Source organism: Cardiocondyla obscurior, linkage group LG12, assembly GCF_019399895.1.
Source record: "Cardiocondyla obscurior isolate alpha-2009 linkage group LG12, Cobs3.1, whole genome shotgun sequence".
In the NCBI taxonomy this organism is placed as follows: Eukaryota; Metazoa; Arthropoda; class Insecta; order Hymenoptera; family Formicidae; genus Cardiocondyla; species Cardiocondyla obscurior.
In genome coordinates this window covers 6,204,204-6,223,720 of record NC_091875.1, presented here as the reverse complement: position 1 = coordinate 6,223,720, position 19,517 = coordinate 6,204,204, and the positions used below count along the sequence as shown (strand labels likewise).

Here is a 19,517-nt window from a genome sequence, read left to right as displayed (position 1 = left end):
AGAAATGCTATTGACAATATCGGTATTAACGCACGTATGTATCTTTGTGTATAATATGCAAATACGGTAGCGCAACAGGTGACAAGCAATTTTCATTATATTGTGAACGAGGGCATATCTGTGCCACGCTTAATGGCTATTCCAAGGCTGAGCAAGGATAAATAATTATCAGTAAGATTTGTTTTAACAAGAATGTTAATTTTTTTTCCGCAGCGTTCTCATTTGTTAATCTCTTTTTTTTCTTTTTTACATTTTTCTTTTTTTAATGAGTGCGATCGTACACCGATCGTTCTTTTCGCCGGTACATATTAAGAAGTACGAAACTAATTCCATAATAATCATTGCGTTTTATTAATATGAATTTACTCAATGATCCAGAAGGAACGAGTTCTGAAAAGATTGGCTTACGATTTATTGTCAATAGCCCCAAAGTATCTCTCATTTTTTAATTACATAATACATTGAAAATTACAATGTTACATACATATTTTACATGATAATTAGCGTCGCAATATTCAGTAACAAACCAGATTGCATCGGCGTATGTAACAATAAATCTATAATATGTAGCTACATGTATGGTATAGAGTAAAGGCTTACTAACGCAAATGATTAAAGTAGGTATATACTTTTCGCGTATGCGCATTTTCCCCACAAACATACTATTCCGCTTTGTAGATTATATTAGAAAACAGTTCCGAAATGCACATGCATTTGTCGATAACAGTTAATTTCCCTATTAAACGAAATTAATTAATTTCTCATTTTTTTTTTCTGATTTGCAGAAAGTGAAGAAAAAGAAACTGCTAGTGACTAATATTAATTGATATTTTATTGTCCAAATTATATTAAAGAACTCTGAACACGAAGATATAAATCATGATCATGCGCGTACTATTACTAACGCCAAAATTCGTGTTCTTGTAACACGGAAGAACAGATTCTTTTGATTCACACATAATTCTAATTACAATATTTTTTAACGAATCTCTCTTTGCGTGCGTGTACGTGTGTGTGTGAGTGTGTGTTTGCGTGTATGTGTATAAGTATACATATAAAACATCATATTATTGTCGGCTAAGTTTCAACGCAGTATTTCTCATCCAGCGAGACGTACTGAAAAACAAGTTAGTATATAATATTAAAACATTCTCTCACAATAATTAAATATTTTTGCGAAAGTAAAACTATATTATTGAAAATTCGCTGCAAGTGCAGTATTCGTTAGTGCATGTAATGTATCGAGAATCATAACGATTAAACGAGGAGTATACGAATCATGCAAAACTATTAAAACTATATAACGCACTTTGTTTCATTCGAATATAGAAATCGTATTACAATGCAATCACTCGTTAACAGTATGGGGATTATTTTCACTTCTAAATAATAAAACGCTGCGTAAAACATAAAATATAATCTCCTTAGATTATCACTCGGAGCACATTAATTAACTACAAGTTTTTCTTTTTAATCCCATAAACGAAACAACGTTAACAATAAGAAAGAGAATTAAGTGTCTAGTCTACGCTTGATATTTATTATATCAAGCCATCAAAAGATATATATTATAATATGTAACACTCTTATTGAATAATACTTTCTGCCCTCGATGTGAAATTCTCGTCGTTAAAATATGTAACAAATAATTTATTAACAGTAAAGTATTTATTACGGCTAGGTTGTCGTTTTTTTTTTTTTTTTTTTTTTTTTTCTCAACAACATATAGTGATAATAAAATTTTAATATATTTTAATTGCACTTAAATAAAAAGATGAATATATAACATAAGTACATAAAATTAATTATGTCAATTATCGTAATTTAAATCCAACATGTACATATTTTATTTTATTTTTTTTTTTGAGAATTTCTCATCGCTTACAATATGTCTAAAACTTTGCCTATTTATTGTACTTACAATATATTACTTTCATTTTTCACGAACTTTCGTTATTGTCAATATAATAATTGATACACTTTTTGTAAATAGGTTTAATCGAAATACGAATAAATTAATATATTTAATATTATTACATCTTAAAGGATGTACAAATAGCGACGAATTATGAATGCCAGTACGGATACAGCATTGTACATATTGCATAAGATATATACATACATGTAGAGGTATATTCTGTGTGTGTATACATAGGTATGTGTAAGTACATAGATGATTCCGTATCGTAACTGTGTCCAGTACTTGTGCCCTTCTCCAGACTGATAAATATAATGTCTCCTTACGATTATTAAAAATTTCCGTCACAAAACTTGGTATTTGCTCTGATTTAACACAATTTTTCCACAAATAATTGCATATAAATGGTAATAAAATATTGAATTCAGTGTTATCTGTTTCATACAACAGCTATTCTCTCGAGAATAGATAAAAAATTGTTTAAGAAATCCCCCTATTTTCTTTTTTTTATTCTTTTTTCTTTTTTAAGATAAAATCCCGTTAACTTTATACGAGTCGCACATTATCCTTATCATTCTGAATTAAAAAAAGATATGATATTAAATTTACGGCATCTGCTATTTCCGCAGCTCATCACGTATCACCTTAATCGTTTCACGAATGCTTGTATCGTAAAATTTCGTTGATAACTGATGATCTTTACATGATACAATTTATTCTTTGTTAATTTACGTTTAGTTTTCATGGAACGATAAAATGTGCATGTACTGTGTGCTTGTCTGTGTTAGCATATTTTTTTTTTTTTCACAAAAATATATGGGAACATTTTAATGGAATACATATTTTTGGATGACTTTATATTTTCATCACACTTTCGAGTGCCCTCGGAATATCTCTGGGGCATCCGAAAAAGCGTAAAGCTAATTATTATAAAGTAGTAGTAGTAGTAGGGTGTGCCGAAAATAAAGCTACGCTAATTCATTGAACGTAAGCGATGATTCCCGCGGCAACAGCAATCGGTGTCGTACGGTATATGTCTTAATACATTACTAAACCTTCCGACTAAGATTTCGATTTGCATTCTATTCCTGGCGTTGGCCCACCCCGCTTCGTTTATTTATTGTCTTAAGTTATTACTGAAGCTATACGTATATATGTATCAGTATTATTGTTCGAACAGCATTAGAACTTATCTTAGGTTTTTTTTTTTTTTTCGTAATAATTATTATCTATAGATATCTCGAGTCCAGAAACAATTTTCCTGGTTTAGCGAATAAAGTCGTGAATAACATTAGGCCAGTCACTACTGCAATACACAATGATGAATATATATTTATACACATACTCTTAATGTAATATTATTTCTCGCGTGTTAGTAGTCTCGATTAGAACGAATGCATAGGTAAATTTTTAATTAAAAAAAGAAAGAAAGAAAGAAAGGCTAGAATACATAACTATAATACTAAGTGCAGATAATAAGAAAAAATCTCACAAAATTAGAGCAAAATACTTTATCAATTTTAATTGCGAACGTCCACGTTTTATCTCTCTCCTTTCCCATTGCCTTCTTATCTCACCTTCTTCTTTATAAAAAAAATTAATATTATTTCGTACGCGACTACGTTGAGAGAAAGTGTTCTACCGTTTCATTTTCAAGTAAATTGTTGCTGCCGGACAGATTTCAGATCCGCTCTTTTCCCAACTGTTAGTCTGACAACGGATCGTTTCTCTTGGTGCGGCAATGACGCGGACGGCACACAACAGTTTGATGACAGTTATCGCGTGCATATCATTAATTTCAAGTGTGTCGCAAGTGTTTCCGACTTTCTATCATCGTGTGTCTTTTTTAAAACATAACGCTTGGCCGCGGTCGATGCACCACGCGAAAAAAATGCGCGTTGCGGCATCGTCATTTCATGCCATCATTAATGCGAGCGTTCTAATCGTGACTGGTTATTATCGTGTCCTGCATTGTCACTGATGTTACGAAAATTATTACCGTTGCGCATACGGGGTGTTTGGTAATAATCGCGTACCCGGTGAACGGGACGAAGCTTCCCTATCAAAAAATGACTTCATCTTTTATTACATTTCTACTCGATTAGAACTGGAATTGCTTCTTTAATTAAGTTTACTCCTTATTTCTATAAAGCTCCCATAAAACCTTCAAAAATTAGTTTCGGAAAGATAAATTATTATTATTTTCTTATTGATTTTAATTAAAAAAGAAGTCAGATATTAAAATATGCTCAGCGGATACGCTTAATTGTCAAACACCTCAATGCATTCGTAGCGTGATTCATATTGAATAAAATCACGCATTTTGCAAACTGAAAAGTTTAACCCTAAATTTGTTGCTGTATTAACATGTGCACCGAGCTTTCGCTTATTGTCATTTTCCTCAAAGCGCCCGATAAAATTAATATTTGGAAGCGTGTCTTCGTGTCGTTAACATTTTTAATAAGTAACTTCCATCAGTTGCAACGGAGCGTTTTCAAATATATCAGTATCAGGCGTGGTTTCGTTATTAATGCATTTAATATACAGCCTAACCGATGTATGTATATATATATATTTTTTTTTTCTTTTTCAATATGATTTTAAATATGTATAATTATATAATTATACATATATAATTATATAGTTGCACATATTAACGTAGAACATAGTAACGAATACACGACATACGTATTATTATTATCTTATTTGCCGACGAAGAATGCGAGACGATATTTGCCGATATAATATATGTCGGCATATATGTATGAATTATATCGGTATGTCTATATTTTTAAAAAGATCTATATCTTAAAAAGGTCTCGCATAAATTGACTAATTTTGTGGATCTTCCTTGGCTATAACGGAAAATCTAAACTATTCGATTTATAGGCCCGAACATGGGGCGTTCGACGGCGCTTAAACCGCGACGTTGCATTAGTTAAACATTATATCATGTATCTCTTACTTATGATGCATATCAGACTAGATCTAGCCACCGAATCGGTTAATTATCGGCCCTTTTTTTTTTTTTAATTTTATCTTTAGACGTATATACTCAAAAATGATTTGTGTCTGTTCAAAAAGAAGTAAAATATATCTTCTATGTCTATGCAATCCTCGTTAAAGTTTGCAAATGCGTTTAATAATATCTTTTCTCAATCAATTTAAATGAAAACGTCTCTCAACTACGTTTACTTATTCTTTCTATTATTCTGATAAAACTGATAAAAATTAGCCAGCTCGAGAGTCTAATTACTTTCATTACAATTGCCTGCAAAATTGCTAGCGCAACATGTCACGTACTATTTATTGTGCTTCCTTGTATGTGTCCCATTTTACCTTTGCTCGCATACATGCGCAATTGTGAACATATATATATATATATATACTATTCCATATGTATACAATAAAAAATGTATGTGCGTGTGCGTGAGTGCACTTACCCACATACATGTAATTGCATATACATATATGTATATGTAATATACATATGTATATGAAATACATCTAGACAATGTATATATATACTGCTTTTTCTTCTAATTATATTTCAATTTTATTTCTCTGTATATTTACTTTCATGATTTGTCTACTTAACAACTATTTCATTACGATACTTTCATTTCGTTATCACTTTCTTACAAATACTTTCATACGTTTCAAGTTAAGTTTTTTACGTAAATGTTTTCAGGTTTATTTTGAGTATCAAGAAAAGAAAAAATAAGTTTTAACTCTTGTAAAAGTTTTTCATTTAAAGAACTTGACTCGCGAACGAAAACGCGCCGAATTTATGATCAATTTCTTTTAAGATTCTTTTATACTCTTGACATCTCTACATAGATATTTCGCGAATATAGTGCATTTGTTTAATGTCAAACTCGTCCGGATTTTTGTATCTTCGTTAATGTTGCGATATTAAAATTGTTTTTTTACCTTTTTTTCCATTAGTTTTATCCAATTTGCTAATTACAACGTATGCCATAAAAGTTAAGAAATATTTAGAGTTAAACAATTTAATTTTAACAATAAGTATTAAAGAAAAAAAATAAAAAAAATTTTAATATCTATGTTGTACGGATCATATCATCGTTATTGGATCGAATTGTACTATATCTGAGTGTGCGTAAAGATGTCGTATAACTTTGAGTGTAACTTTACAAGCGATTTACGTAATTCCCCGAGTGGACAGATTTTGTTTTTCTCTTTTTTTAAATGACAACTTTATTTTTTGAAGATAGTCGCTAAATAATAAATACTTTCTTATAATTTATGGCTAGTACCAAGCTAGTCACTAGTTGAGAAATATATTTAATCTGCGCGATCTAACCGCTAGCTGCAAAATCAGATTAGCTAGATGAATTTCCACTCGGGTCGTTATATTGATTCGTATCAGTTTCCTCCTTTATTGCTATATTTATATTATATCGCGTAAATAACTAAACACGTCACGCTTCGAAATACCTAAAAGTTTCAGCGATTGAGCTATGCCGTGCGCATCGAGATTACTCACAACTATTTCGTCAAACCTCCGCCGTTAATTATTGTCCGTAGAGTAATTTATTGTCCTGCGAGGGTTTGAATTATTGTCGTTTAGGACATTTCGAATCCTGGTCCTGGACCTCGTCGCTAATAATTTTAATGCAATACTTTTTTACGCTTCTTTTTTTTTTTAGAAGTATTGCCAATATTAAATATATGTAGATTTATCCCAGTAAACATATTTCAAAATTTAACGAAATGAAAGAATTTCTTCAACAAGTTCGTTGATTGATTCTAATCTGCTCAAATTATAAGGGTAATATTTTTTTAATACCCCAAATAGAGTTAAAATAGCTGATTATTGTGTTGCAAATTGCAAGCGTTGACTTAATAATACATTTCAGTCTCTAAATATTCAAAAAATTTAACACGATGCATTTTATCTTGCGTAAAATGCATTTTTAAGTTTTATATTTTTAAAATTAAAAATAGACGAGAAAAAAAAAAAGAATAAAAATACAAAGTTTATTCAAACTATCGTTTCGAATTAGAAAAACGATCTTTATGCTCATTTTAGGCACCTTTGCAGTGAGTGACTTATTGTCGTTTTTAAAGTGACGATGTACATGTGTGTTCACTTTACGTTGCTTATCACACACTGCTGTAAGCAGTATTATGCGCATATCTTTAAAAAAATCAAAAGTGGTTTATCTATCATTGATCTCGCTAATTTAGTGACTTAACGAGACGTGGCTTGTAATTATTTTGATTAATTCGCGTGGTTACTCACAGCGCCATTCTCTGCACTCTTAGGTATTACTCTCAGAAAAATTATATCTTTTTTTCTCCCCTTTAGATATTCACGAAGATTCTGCACGTAAAATTTGAAAAGGTACTTTTAACAATTGATTACCTATCTGTATTTTGATTCGTAAAATTAAAAAACATGGTTGTTAATTAAAATCTTATTTACATATAGCCCTCAGACATGCCACAACTGTATTCAATTATTAATAATTTATATTCAAGATTTAAAAAAAAAAAACGAGACTTAAATTAAACTGACGTAAATTTTTTTTTTTAATTAATATCTTTTTTTTAGAAAGAAAAGTAGATTTTTCTAATAACTCCGTCTTTTTCTTTTTTTTTTGTTATACGAGAAGATATCATTTACTTATTTATTAAGTTTGATCGTAACTAGAGTTACGTTCGCGAGCTTTGCTGATTAAAACACAGCATGTCTGAGGAGCCGATTGACAGCTAACGATACGAATGTTCTACAACCTTGGGAAAGCAGTCTGCTTTTCTCGTATCCGATTATTCTATCCGGTGATCGACTCTTCTCAGTTCCATTGCTGCTGATTGTGCACGATGTCGTGTGAGTAGTCATCTGTTGCCGGTGGCTGTACGAAAGATGTATTAACATCGCTGGCAAATGGATTTGTTGAATGAAATGGGTTGCTGCTGTTGGTCTCCGTCGAGCCGTAATTTACCGCGGAGACTTTACTATCCTGTCGGGCGTACAGATGATTTTCAGCCGATGACTGCTCATAAGTATTCCAATCGTCAGTAACACTTCCGTCTCGGGACGGTTGCTTCTGAAAAAAAAAAAAAGACGATTCGATCTTTCAAGTTTATTTCTAAAGAAAATTAAAATAATAAAATAATGCTCTTTAAAAATATGGATATAAATTTTTAATTCTTTCTTTTTTTTTTTTTTTTTAATCTAAAGGTGGATTATGTTCAGCAGGTCGATACTTACGATGAATTCAGATTGCATAGTTTTCGGCGGCGGTGGAACGGGCGGTTTCGTCTGACCGAATTCGTCCATGGGGTTCCAGCTCTTTTGCTCTTCTATAGTTGGATCTGCCCAAGGCTGAAGCTCGCCGGAGCAGAAAGCGGCGTAGAATAACACCCCACAGAGGTGCACGCACCCAGCCATGATAAAGACAATTCGCCAGCTATACGCATCCTGCATTAAAAAATTTATATCCCTCTTAATTTGCGTATTCTTATATATTTTTTTTTTTTTATTGATAAGGTAACGTTTGCCGCACCTTCTTCTCCGTGATATTGTCAACGAAGAAAGGAACCAGCAGTCCGGCGATAGTGCCAATTCCGTTAGACATGCCCATCAAGATACTGGCATATCTCGGCGCGATGTCTAGATGATTGACATTGAAACCGGAGATCGCGAAACCACTGCACGCGACGCCGATTGCGAGAGCGAGAGTAGCCCCGGCTCCGTTCTTGCTCGTCGTAGCATGAGCCACCACGAAAAAAAAAAACGCCTCCATTCCGAAACCGCCGCAGTTGAAAACCTTCCTGACAGTCGTTGTCGTCATGATGCCTCGTTTACGAAGATAGTCCGCCAAATAACCACCGCAAGGTACAATAATCGTCATCATCAAATGTGGAAGCGACCCGATGACTCCGGTCTGTTAACATATATACGTGCGCGGAGATAAAAATAATTTTATTTATTAAAACTTTTCATCCATCGTTGTTTTATATTATTATTTGCAATTACTTATTATTGTTCATTATTACTTGTTAATATTAATACAAGTTTTATATTATTATAATATAATTAATATTAATATAATTAATATAAGGTAAAGTTAACTTTACCTCGACGAGCGGCATGCCGAAGGACTCGTGCATGAAACGTGGTTGGAAGAGCACCAGAAGATAAAAGTTCCACGATCTACAGAAATTAGCGACGATGATGGCGTACACGGGCATCGAGGTGAGAAATTTTCGCCAGGGAGTATTCGACAGCGTAGGCACGGGTATCTGCGCCTGCCCTTGCCCGAGAGAGTCCTCGATGTAACGTAGCTCGCGAGCCGAGATGCTGGGATGCTTCGACGGCTTTTCGAAGGCCAGCCACAACCAGAAGCAATACCAAACCAAACCGCAGAGTCCTATAATTTCACCGTCAAAAGTAGCTCCCGGGTAATCGCTCGTTCCGTTTTTACGTTATACTTGCAAGTGCAAGAACACGGGCGGGATATTATTTTTACCGTAGAAATAAAATGACGCCGTCCAGCCGAACCAGGAGCTCAGGTAACCGGAGAGCGGCATGCCTATCACCATCGCGGCGTACGATCCGCAAAACGCTAACGTGGCCAGGCGAGATCTTTCCAACGGCGGTGCCCAATATTTCCAAATTCCATGACACGCTGGATACGTGACGCCCTAGAAAAAAATTATAACGACCGTGTGAGAAATATTTTATAATTCATTCTCAATCTCTGATTTTTTTTTTAGCCATACCTCGACCAGTCCCTTCAACACTTGCACGCACATGTCGACGATTGGATTTAACGTAAGCGCACCGGGTACCAGCAAATTTAAAAATGACGATATCGCGATAGCCGTGCCGAATATCCTGTTGGCAGGATATAATGACGCGAGAAAGCCGCCGGGCACTTGCGTTATCAGATAACCCCAGAAGAATGAAGAATCAAGGGCGCTTTCCACGCCGACTGTCCAGTTAAATTTCATAGTGTGATTTTCGCCTTCTGTGGTATTTTTCATAATGAGTTTGGCCATACCCATGTTACATCTCATGCCGAACGAAATAATAAATCCTGAAAGAACGTGATTAGAATTAAAATATTGAAGGAAGACGATTTTTTTTCCTATTATTTTCTTTTATTTTTAGAAAATTATAATAAAAGATCGTCTCATTTATTTATTCGTTCTTACCTATACAAGCTAGCATTGCAATGGTGTACCTCTTTGAAAGACATGGACATTCGGGCATACAATAAGTATCGATATGCCGCAACGGTGGTCTTTCCGGCTCCGGAAGTGACTCGAAAGAAGGCTGCGCGATGTATCCTCTTTCATCTTCGAATGCCTTATTGTCTTTGCTACCTTCGCACGAAGCTTCAAACTCCTCATAACCGGTGTTGCCTCTTTTAAATCTACGTAGAGTCAGCGTTTATTTAATAAATATTTTATTATTATAATTATTTTTTTTTTAATAATTTATTTCATTAAAGTTCTATTTGTGATTTAATTAATACTAATAGACATCAACGTGTTATAAATATGCGACGTGTTACCCGGATAATTTTTCTGACGCTTTCGTCTTGAAGGAGTCGAAGGCTACGAGACCCGCCGCTGCGAATCTGGACATTTTCCAATTATTGGGGTTGCTTTGTGATTTTATACAATTGCCCTTGGTGTTATTTGGCAGCCCCTTTAACAACAAATTAATAATACAATTTTAAAATTAATGTTAATGAAGAGCTTCGTAAATGATCCAACGTCTTTAATATTTTTCGAAATAACTATCTCTGTGCGTTCATCTACAGTTTTTCGCAGAAAGATTTGCCATCTGTATAAAATAGATAGTCTGCAGAACGGGCACAGGGGGAATCGAGGTAGGAGTGTTTATTTGGAGTGGTAGTCTCTCCACCCCTAATCCCCGAACTCTCGAGGGAACATCTTCGGAGGGTGGAAAACTGTGAGAAGAAACGTTTCACCGACCGTACACTGAGGTCATATTTTTCACTTAAAGTTTGTCGCTGGCACATCTCGGTTAAATCGTAAAATCTTAATCTTCCCTTAATTAAGATACGGCGCATTGAAAAGAAAAAAAAAAAGAAGAAGAGTACAATAATAAATGTTATAACTTGTAAAATAATCTAGAAGAAAAAGTTTCAAGTTCTCTCGTGTGAAATTCGAATTTACAATAATTATATACGTGCTATTATGTGATATGCATATTATTTCGATTCGTATGCTTAACGATTTAATATATTTTAATATAATTTCGTGGCTGTATCCAATGTAGATTTCCTAATAGTCTCGTTCAAGATTATGATCTTCGTCATTGCATGATGGAGTGTGCAGCCTGCAAAAATCGTTACGGGGGTGCCGCGCGCCGATTGTAAAGAGGCGCATCAGAGGACAATGGCTCTCGGATATTAAAATGGCACGTGACAGACAAAAGGCACCGAAATGCACAGTACATGTTAACGAATTAGGGTGGCATGACGAGTATATGAGGCACGCTGACTCAACTTAATGGACATCAAGCGACGTTCGGCACTTCCACGTTCTATGTCGTAACTTCTCACTTTATATATTTTCTATGTTAGTGACATATTTGAGAAATGTAAAATACCGATTTATATTATATTTAGATCATATTACACGTTAAAAAAAAAAAAAGTTAGTATATAACTTCTTTAACGACAAAAATAAAATAGAAAAAAAAAAAATATATAGAGAGAGTTTCATCAATGAATAATAAAGGGCGTTAACACAAGATGAATCTGCAGCTATCATATCAAAGAGAATTTTAATTAAAAGAGAAATTTAATTTGCAGTTAATCAATGTAAGAATGGAGCAAACGAGCGCCGACATTTTAGAGCCTCGGGTGCTCTAAACCAAGTCCTGTAAAACAAATTCAAATAAATTCATTACGATAACATAAAAAGCATAAAAAAATGCAGTCGACTAGTCCAATTACCGCACGGAAGATTTCATGTATCACAAGATCGCGATTGGCATTATCGAAATGCTTTTCGTTGGACGCTCTAATAATTCCACAAAAGAGAACACAAAAGTCAGATACTTTCTTCGTGTTACTCGAATCGTTCTAAAAATTTTCTAGACGTAATCGTACTTAGCGATTCATTATTAGTGAAAGATATTTAAAATAAAAACTGCAACGAAAAAATAAAATAAAATAAACCAGCAGAAAATTATTAATTTTAATGCCATTTCAAATAAATTATATTTAATCCTAGTATTTTATAAAAATTCCTTTTTCAGTTCCAGTCCCGACGTGAAATTAACGAACAATCAAATAAATATAAAATAAATTAAGTGCGAGTCTTCGTCTCCTTTTCTTTTTGTTAAATATAAATTTAAAGATCATCACTTCACTAATCGAGGTCTCACAATTCATCTTCACCACTGTACATGTGTCAGTTCGTCACATTTGATGGAGATTTCCTGAAATCTTTCTTTCCTACGAAGGCACAAGGTTACACAAGAGAATTATCCTTGATTTCAGATTGCAGGTAAAATGGACATCGTGCCTCGCTGTTGTTTATAATAAAACAAGTGCGGAACCTCGGAAGCGATTAAGAAAATTCACGGAACTCACCAATAATTAAGTCCAGACACAGTTACGAGCGGAGTGGGTAACGGTAGCGCGAGGTACGCGACGGAGAACGTCGTCGACGTCGCCTGACGTCGTCGTCGTCGTCGTCGGCGGCGGCGGCGGCGGCAACGAAGTTGACTTCTGGCCACGGCGTCAGCGCGTCTCGACGCGGCGATGCGATTGGATCGTCGGGGGCGACGCATCGATATCACTAGCCAATCGTCGGCGGTTACAACCCCTTTTAGATCGACCCCAGGCGGAGCTTCTCGTGCACCCCGGCCGAAACTTTTGCAACAACAAAACGGCACGCATGAAAAAAAGAGGGACCGTAACGGCGTTAGGTTGTGCAACAATCGGATAACACGCACATTATCGATATGCTAAGATTCCACCGCGTTGTCCGAACGGTTCAACCCCTTGATAGACCCGACAACCGCCGAGCAGACCATTTAAGTTCTCCCCCGATCTAGTTTCGCTAATAGATTCTTTAATGCATGGAAGATAAATCAAGCTTTCACACGGTTATCAGACTTTTATCATTAATGAATTGAGGTGATTTATTTGAAAAAAAAAAAAAGAGGAAGCCTAGGCATATTCATAATTGTTTTATATTCAGAAAATAGGGATGCTATTTAGATTTAACTGTATTGGAAATAACATTTTAAAAATCTGCGACTCCGATGTCAGATTCTATGATTAGCAGGGGTGGTTTTTGCGACAGCTAGTCTCAATTGTCTTTAGTATAAACCTTGTAACGAAATGCTAAGACTTAAAGAAATAACTGTAAAAAAAAAAGAAAAAAAAAAAATTCTCTTTTAGATCCGGTAGCCAAGGTGCAATGTTACAAACAGAGAGCGATTAAAGGTAGACACCCTTTCCGGTGGTTGCCAGGAAATATCGATCTGCCCGGAGGGATGGATGCTGGCTGTTCTCAATGGTTGGTACAATACTTTATCTTCTCTTCGAAGTCGGACGCCCTAAATAACTCGGATTTCACTATCGTCCTGACGTGCCAACGAACGCCTACGGGAGTACAGCTTAATCCGTGAAAGGGAATTGATTTGTCAACGAATTCGTATTTTGTGGATATTTTACAAGCGGCGAGCTCATTCTTTCATGCAGTAAGAACGTAAAAAATTATTAATATTTATTTGCAGTTTTTACGAGAGAGAGAAAGAGAGGAAAGAGACGCTTTCAATTTAGTCTGATCTCGCTTTGTTTAATTTCTTGTTAAATTTACAAAGTATTTAAGAATGTAAAATTTATAATAATATAAGTAAGGATATTATTAATATTATTTCATTGTTTTACGGTAAGATCGCGAGATTATCGACACCACAATAAATCTAAGTCTTTCTCACAAATCGTTATCAGATTGCGATGGCGTATTAATTCCATAAATATCGTTCGATCGCAATGTTCTTGTTAATGAATGTTTAATGCTCTTGCAGAGTTTTACGTATTTCAGCAATCTCAATTTGAAGTCTCGATCAAGATCGTCTATGTAATCGTTACAGACGTCGGTCAAAGCTCCAAAGATGTGCTTCTTATCACATATTTTTTCTTTTCGTTTACACGTACAATGTCTTGAATATTTCGAATCATTTTGAGTAAGAGATATTTCGGTCGACTCTGAAGAGACCATTATACTCGTTCTCGAACGTTTAAAGTCATATCGATGGCAGCTTTTATCGTAATTTGTAGCATTTGTAATTTTTTTCTTTCCGTCATATCGACTGCTTCGTTTTTCGACATTATTAGTTACGGAAGTTAGTCCATTACACGGAGAAGTTTTAATAGAGCGGAAGCGTAACAAATCTCTGCTACCGTTGGTCGATTTATAATCGTGAAACTGTGTATTTTCTTTATTTGTTTTACGAATCGATAAAATCACATTCGACGATTCACAAGAGGATACGATGTAGTCCTGCCTGCAGCATTCGCAAGTCGAGCGCGACGTTACGCAACCCTACAGAAAATAGATAAATTAAATGCACGCGCTTTAAATATTAGAAATAAATTTTTTTCAACTAGTAATATACTTGTTTCATATATCTGTCGCCTGTTTGGTTCTTCTTAATGTCTCTGAAAGATTCTTTATTTCTCGAAACGGCTTTGGTCATTTTATCGCTGAACAATATCTTTCTCAGCTTCGCGCGAAACAAATGTTTTACTCTGTCGACGGATTTGTCGACGGAATTGCGAAACTTAGTCATCGCGAGTATTGCTTGAGGTCGTGTCTTCGCTGGATAATCATTTAAATGTCTGCGAGGCGTTGCCTCGCGTTTAATCGTTGTCGAAGTTCCGCTTGAAATCTTGCTCCGTGATCTCATAAATTCGCGTCTGCGAAACTTGGACGGTTTTTTTAATTTGTCTGGTTCACGAAATTTATCTCTCTTGCTGTTTATTATAAATTCACTTGTTGCAAACGAACGGTAGCGCAAAGATGAATTGGACGTCGCGTACGACGAGTGATTTTCCGCACGTAGATATTGACTCGTCGAGATACCGGAAGTTCTCAAGTCTTCGTTGGTTTGAGATTTTCCCTTCGGCGTGGAAAATCGTATTCGCGATGCAATAAAATCCTGCGCATAATCTTCAACATTAAACATCTCCGTATTTATATTAGAAAGATTACTTCCTTCCTCGGAAACAATTAGAGCGCGAGCAGAATGACTCGCCGTTTCGCTGCGTTGATCGCTCGCTTTTGTGCCATCGGGCGCATTTTTATCACCGCTAGATATCAACCAAATTGTTCGGGAATAACCAGCGTCCACGTCGATTTCTTTCAGCAATATCGTTGATCTGGGCACGCGAACGGAAATCGTAAGTAAATTGTTATTTCTTGGTGATATCTGCACTGTCTTGGAATAGCTCGTCCGAGCTTCCGTTGCGTCGACGTTCGCGTGAGACGTTTCGAAGGTACAAAAAATATTTTCCTCCGAAGTATCATCGTTGAACGTGACGTTTACGAAATCGTCGCGTTGACAAGAACAATGAGAACTATATTCCAGGTCTACTTTAGTCGAATCCAACGTGTCATTATCATTTTTCTCCGTGGAAAAACGTTTATCGGTCGAATTAATATTGCCTCTCGAGAAACGATTGTAATTTAATTCTACTAATTGCTTATCGTCGTCGGAATTTTGTACGAACGACGTAACGCTGCATGTATCTGTATTGCAAGTTACATTTTCTGGATTTGACTTTTTCTCCGACGAACAAATCCATTTCGGATCGCTGACGTCTGTAATCTGCGTGGTACTGCCCGAATCATTGTTTCTAAAAATGTTTCCGATTCCATCGTCCGTTCCGGCGTAATTTTCGCGTGAACATTTCTTCGCATTGCCGTCGCAATTAATTTTATCAAGACACGACGTTGCGTTAGATATTACTTCGGCAACGTCTCGAGGAGAATTATCGCGAGAGGAAATCGCAAGAGGTCGAACGCATCTCGACGCATTCTCAGTCATCGTACGCGCAACGCTTTTCTCATTGTTATTTTCCGCCACATTTTGCGACGTGTCTATCGTTACGTCTTTCACGGAGCTTTGATCCAATTGAGAGCAACGTGCGCCAAAGTTTTCAGCATCTTCATCGGTACACTCGAGCGCATTAAAATTTATATCACTGTCGCTACGTCGCTCGTGACATTTTGATTCGCTAATTTCTTCTTCGTTAACTGAATTTAAATTCGTATTCGCGGACGAAACGGAATGAACTTGTTGAATCGTACGTTTGCGTACGTTCTGACAAACTGGCACTCTCGCGACGAACAGGCATTTTTTTATATCGCCGGCTTTCAACTTGAAACTGATATATCCGGGATATATTTCGCAATTGAGGCGTAACGCTTTCGAGAACTTGGTATTTAATTTATCGAGAACATTGTTGAGGCAGGATGAGACATTGTACATACTATTTTCAAACTTTCGTTTCATCACTATTAAACAAGTCTCGATTAAAAATGGATCGGCTTCGAAAATTAGTGTAATTAAATCGCTCGGCCTGCAAGGCAAAGGTAAACGAGAGGTCTTAAAGCTCGTACGTTTATAATCCTCTGAAAACATGTCGCGAACAATTATCTTTAATTTCATACTATTCCGTATCTTTTTTAATTTGAAATCGCAAGGTTTCTCGTTGAATGATTTCATCCTGCTATCGATATCATTATTTTGCGATCCAATTGCAACGCGTGTAGAATATTGATTCGAATTTTCTTCGTTCTGTTGAAGAAAATTCTTATTCGAACCGAGAACCCGTCGACGTTCCCGATATTTCGACGTTGACGGCTGGGCGTATTTGATTCCTCCGTTGTAAGTGTTTTTTACTAACGATTTAACTGTCCTTTTGTATTTCATTGACTTTCTTGCGTTACAAAACACTGCGTTCAGATTCACGCTGCGATCTATTGTAGTATTGAAATCCCTGCTGAATAAAATTAAATATAATGTCACGCGATAATCAATAATGAGTTAAAGCGTTCTCGCGATAAATATTTAATAGAGGAATAATCTTTCATCAAGGCTAGGACTTGCCAATTTAATAAATGATTATTCACCGATAGAACAAATTCAGTTTTCGATATATTTCAATAAAAAGAAAAGAAAAAAAAAAAAAAGAAATTCTCATATATGACATACGTGCAGCAATCACAATTCAGTGAAGAGTCTCGTTCGTCGACAAAGTTCCTCGCAGTCGAACTCCTTAAAATATTATTTTCGATACCTAACGAGTCTAGCTCACGGCAAACTTTATTCAATCTACGATACAAAGTAATAGAATCCAGAAAAAAGGTGATCGGATTATTCTTCGTTATAAATTTTATGATAATTTTAATTATTTTCTCCATCGAATCGATATCACCCTCGCCAGCATTATCGAGAGAATCTCGCCACGTAATTATTCCGCCGAAAAATTTCTCGAGACATGGACACTGCTTGGTCCATCGCGAGTTCGTATTATACACGAACTCTTCCAACAACGAATAAATTCTATGTTCCAGACTGGGCACAAAAAAGACTCGGATCTTATCGAAATACAAGCCATATTTTTCCATGCCAAATGTTACGTCTTGATTCGCCCAATCGCATAAGTTTGCCTAAAATATTAACGAAATGTTACGAAGATGATCTCGCTGCGTTAAAACGCAAATTTAATTACCGATAATTCCTGTCTTAACAACCTACAACCGAACGTCATTATAACTTTTCTTCCTGAAGATGGGTTCGAGTAAAACAACTAAAAATTAGTTTCCTATATTCACATTTCGCGGTTTTGCATCAATGAAAATGTGACTGACGTTTTCTCTTGCGTAATGGGCGAGGTATTTCGTATTTATTAATGCTATGCAATTATAGCTCCGCTACGGGCAACGCGCGCGCAATTATATGAGACAATTTATTGCGTACTGCTTTCAGTTAAACTACTTAACATCGTTATCTTATGCCATTGCGACGTTAAAACGCAGAACTTGCCAGACATGCTAATGCTCCCAACCATTAAACGCGGCAGGATATATATGTGAACTAAAATCGAAGAATTAATTTCTTTAATATGTCGGGCCATCTGTGTCAGCTTCGAAAGCTTCCGAAAAATATTTGATCAGTCGTTATCCTTCGCGCATAGTGAAAATGTAATTTGCACTCCCGCGCGGAAGCGGAAATTAACATCCGCGGTATAAGCGCGGTACAAATGAGTACACCGACTACGTCATACGTGACATCTTAACAGCGTAACAGGCGGGAGTGGATATCGTGGCGAGCAGCGAAATACAAAAAGCTCTCGCTCAAGGGGGAGATCGAGATCACGAGGAGATGGTGAACGCGCACGACGAAGAGAAGAGCCCACGAAATTCCGCGGAACAGTACGAGATAGCTACAACCCATTCACGTAGTGGCTCTCCACGGGGATCAATACTTGTGATGCCGAGACACAGAACGTAACAGCCCCACGCTGACTACGCACACAGCATACCACACCGCTCCCGTAATATCGCCGGCAGAAGAATCCCGGAGATGTTTCGGAACATTCGTCACCCCTCGGAAAGATCGATGCACCGAATTCTCGTCAATTAATCTAAATGCATCCGTTTCACACTCGCCGACTGTTCGACATACGCACGTCGCATTGATCCACAGTCGCAGTTATCGCGAACGACAGTTTTTAGCAGCGGGCGATATTAAAGTGGATATTTGGAAATCCGAACGTTTCAATTTCTGAGTCTATAAAAAAATATCGAGGCACATTTAAGCACCGGATAGGCAGGCAAATGATAGGCACCGTCATCGATCGATGGGTCATCGGGCGTGAAATATCGTTTTTTTTTTTTTTGCGATAAGTGCTAACGATAAGGGATAGGCATTCTCAGAATCGTTTTACGTCGAATGGACGCTGTTTAATGCGAATGTAATCCAGTTTACGCAGAGGAATCTTCGGCATCGGAAACCGACTAAGACACGAGGACTTTTATTTGACCGGGGGGGTTGCCAGACAAGCCGGCCGGGATGCTGCGTTGGAAAATCACTACAAGCTTCAAGAATGTCCCGATACTCCTTCCCTCGAGACGTGACAAGTAAATTGCTGCGGTATATTTGCTGTAAACGGGCTAATAAATAATACCACATTTTATTTGAACGAATGTTTTAATGACAAAAACCTAAGCTATTAAAAAATCGAAAAAGAGAGGCTGAAAAGACTCTTTTCTTTTCTGCAAGACCGGAATAAAAGAATTAATAGTGCTCCTGACAATTTCCTTTACATAATTGTCACTAATCACTTTACGATTAATTACAGATCGAAAGATAATAATATTAAAATAAAAAAATGATATCCGAAAGCAGTAAAAATGCTGCGGATCGTCGACGTAATAAATACAATTAATCTGACCCTGGCTGAGATGAAGGCGGAATGAAAATTTGATTTTGCAAATTGAGTTGCTGGAACGCATTACGCAACAACAAATAATGGTCGTTTATGTGCGGCCGTAAGCA

The 19,517-nt window shown here is 36.2% G+C and overlaps 1 protein-coding gene across 2 annotated transcripts; it reads right to left on the bottom strand.

Moving 5' to 3' along the window:
- Nucleotides 1-432: 432 nt before the first annotated feature.
- On the bottom strand, nt 433-12,634 carry Vglut (Vesicular glutamate transporter). 2 transcript variants are annotated; one of them, XM_070664720.1, is made up of 9 exons: nt 12,529-12,634; nt 10,471-10,607; nt 10,109-10,329; nt 9,674-9,990; nt 9,421-9,595; nt 9,029-9,321; nt 8,455-8,835; nt 8,160-8,369; nt 433-7,995 (listed from the first exon to the last, which is right to left on the bottom strand). In XM_070664720.1, the coding sequence occupies exons 2-9, from the start codon at nt 10,542-10,544 to the stop codon at nt 7,741-7,743; spliced, it is 1,926 nt and encodes a 641-aa protein (XP_070520821.1). In that variant the 5' UTR covers nt 10,545-10,607; nt 12,529-12,634; the 3' UTR covers nt 433-7,740. The 2 variants fall into 2 exon arrangements, with proteins under 2 accessions (XP_070520821.1, XP_070520822.1); XM_070664721.1 differs by lacking the exon at nt 12,529-12,634 and having other exon boundaries at nt 10,471-11,165.
- Nucleotides 12,635-19,517: the final 6,883 nt, after the last annotated feature.

Bases quoted from the DNA above. Each gene is read 5' to 3' on its own strand.
- Vglut (XM_070664720.1), bottom strand. From the start codon at position 10,544: ATGTCCAGATTCGCAGCGGCGGGTCTCGTAGCCTTCGACTCCTTCAAG. The intron at 9,991-10,108 runs GTAAGAACGAAT...ACGTTCTTTCAG, and splicing joins TGCAATGCTAGCTTGTATAG to GATTTATTATTTCGTTCGGC. The intron at 9,322-9,420 runs GTAAAAATAATA...GTGAAATTATAG, and splicing joins GGCGTCATTTTATTTCTACG to GACTCTGCGGTTTGGTTTGG.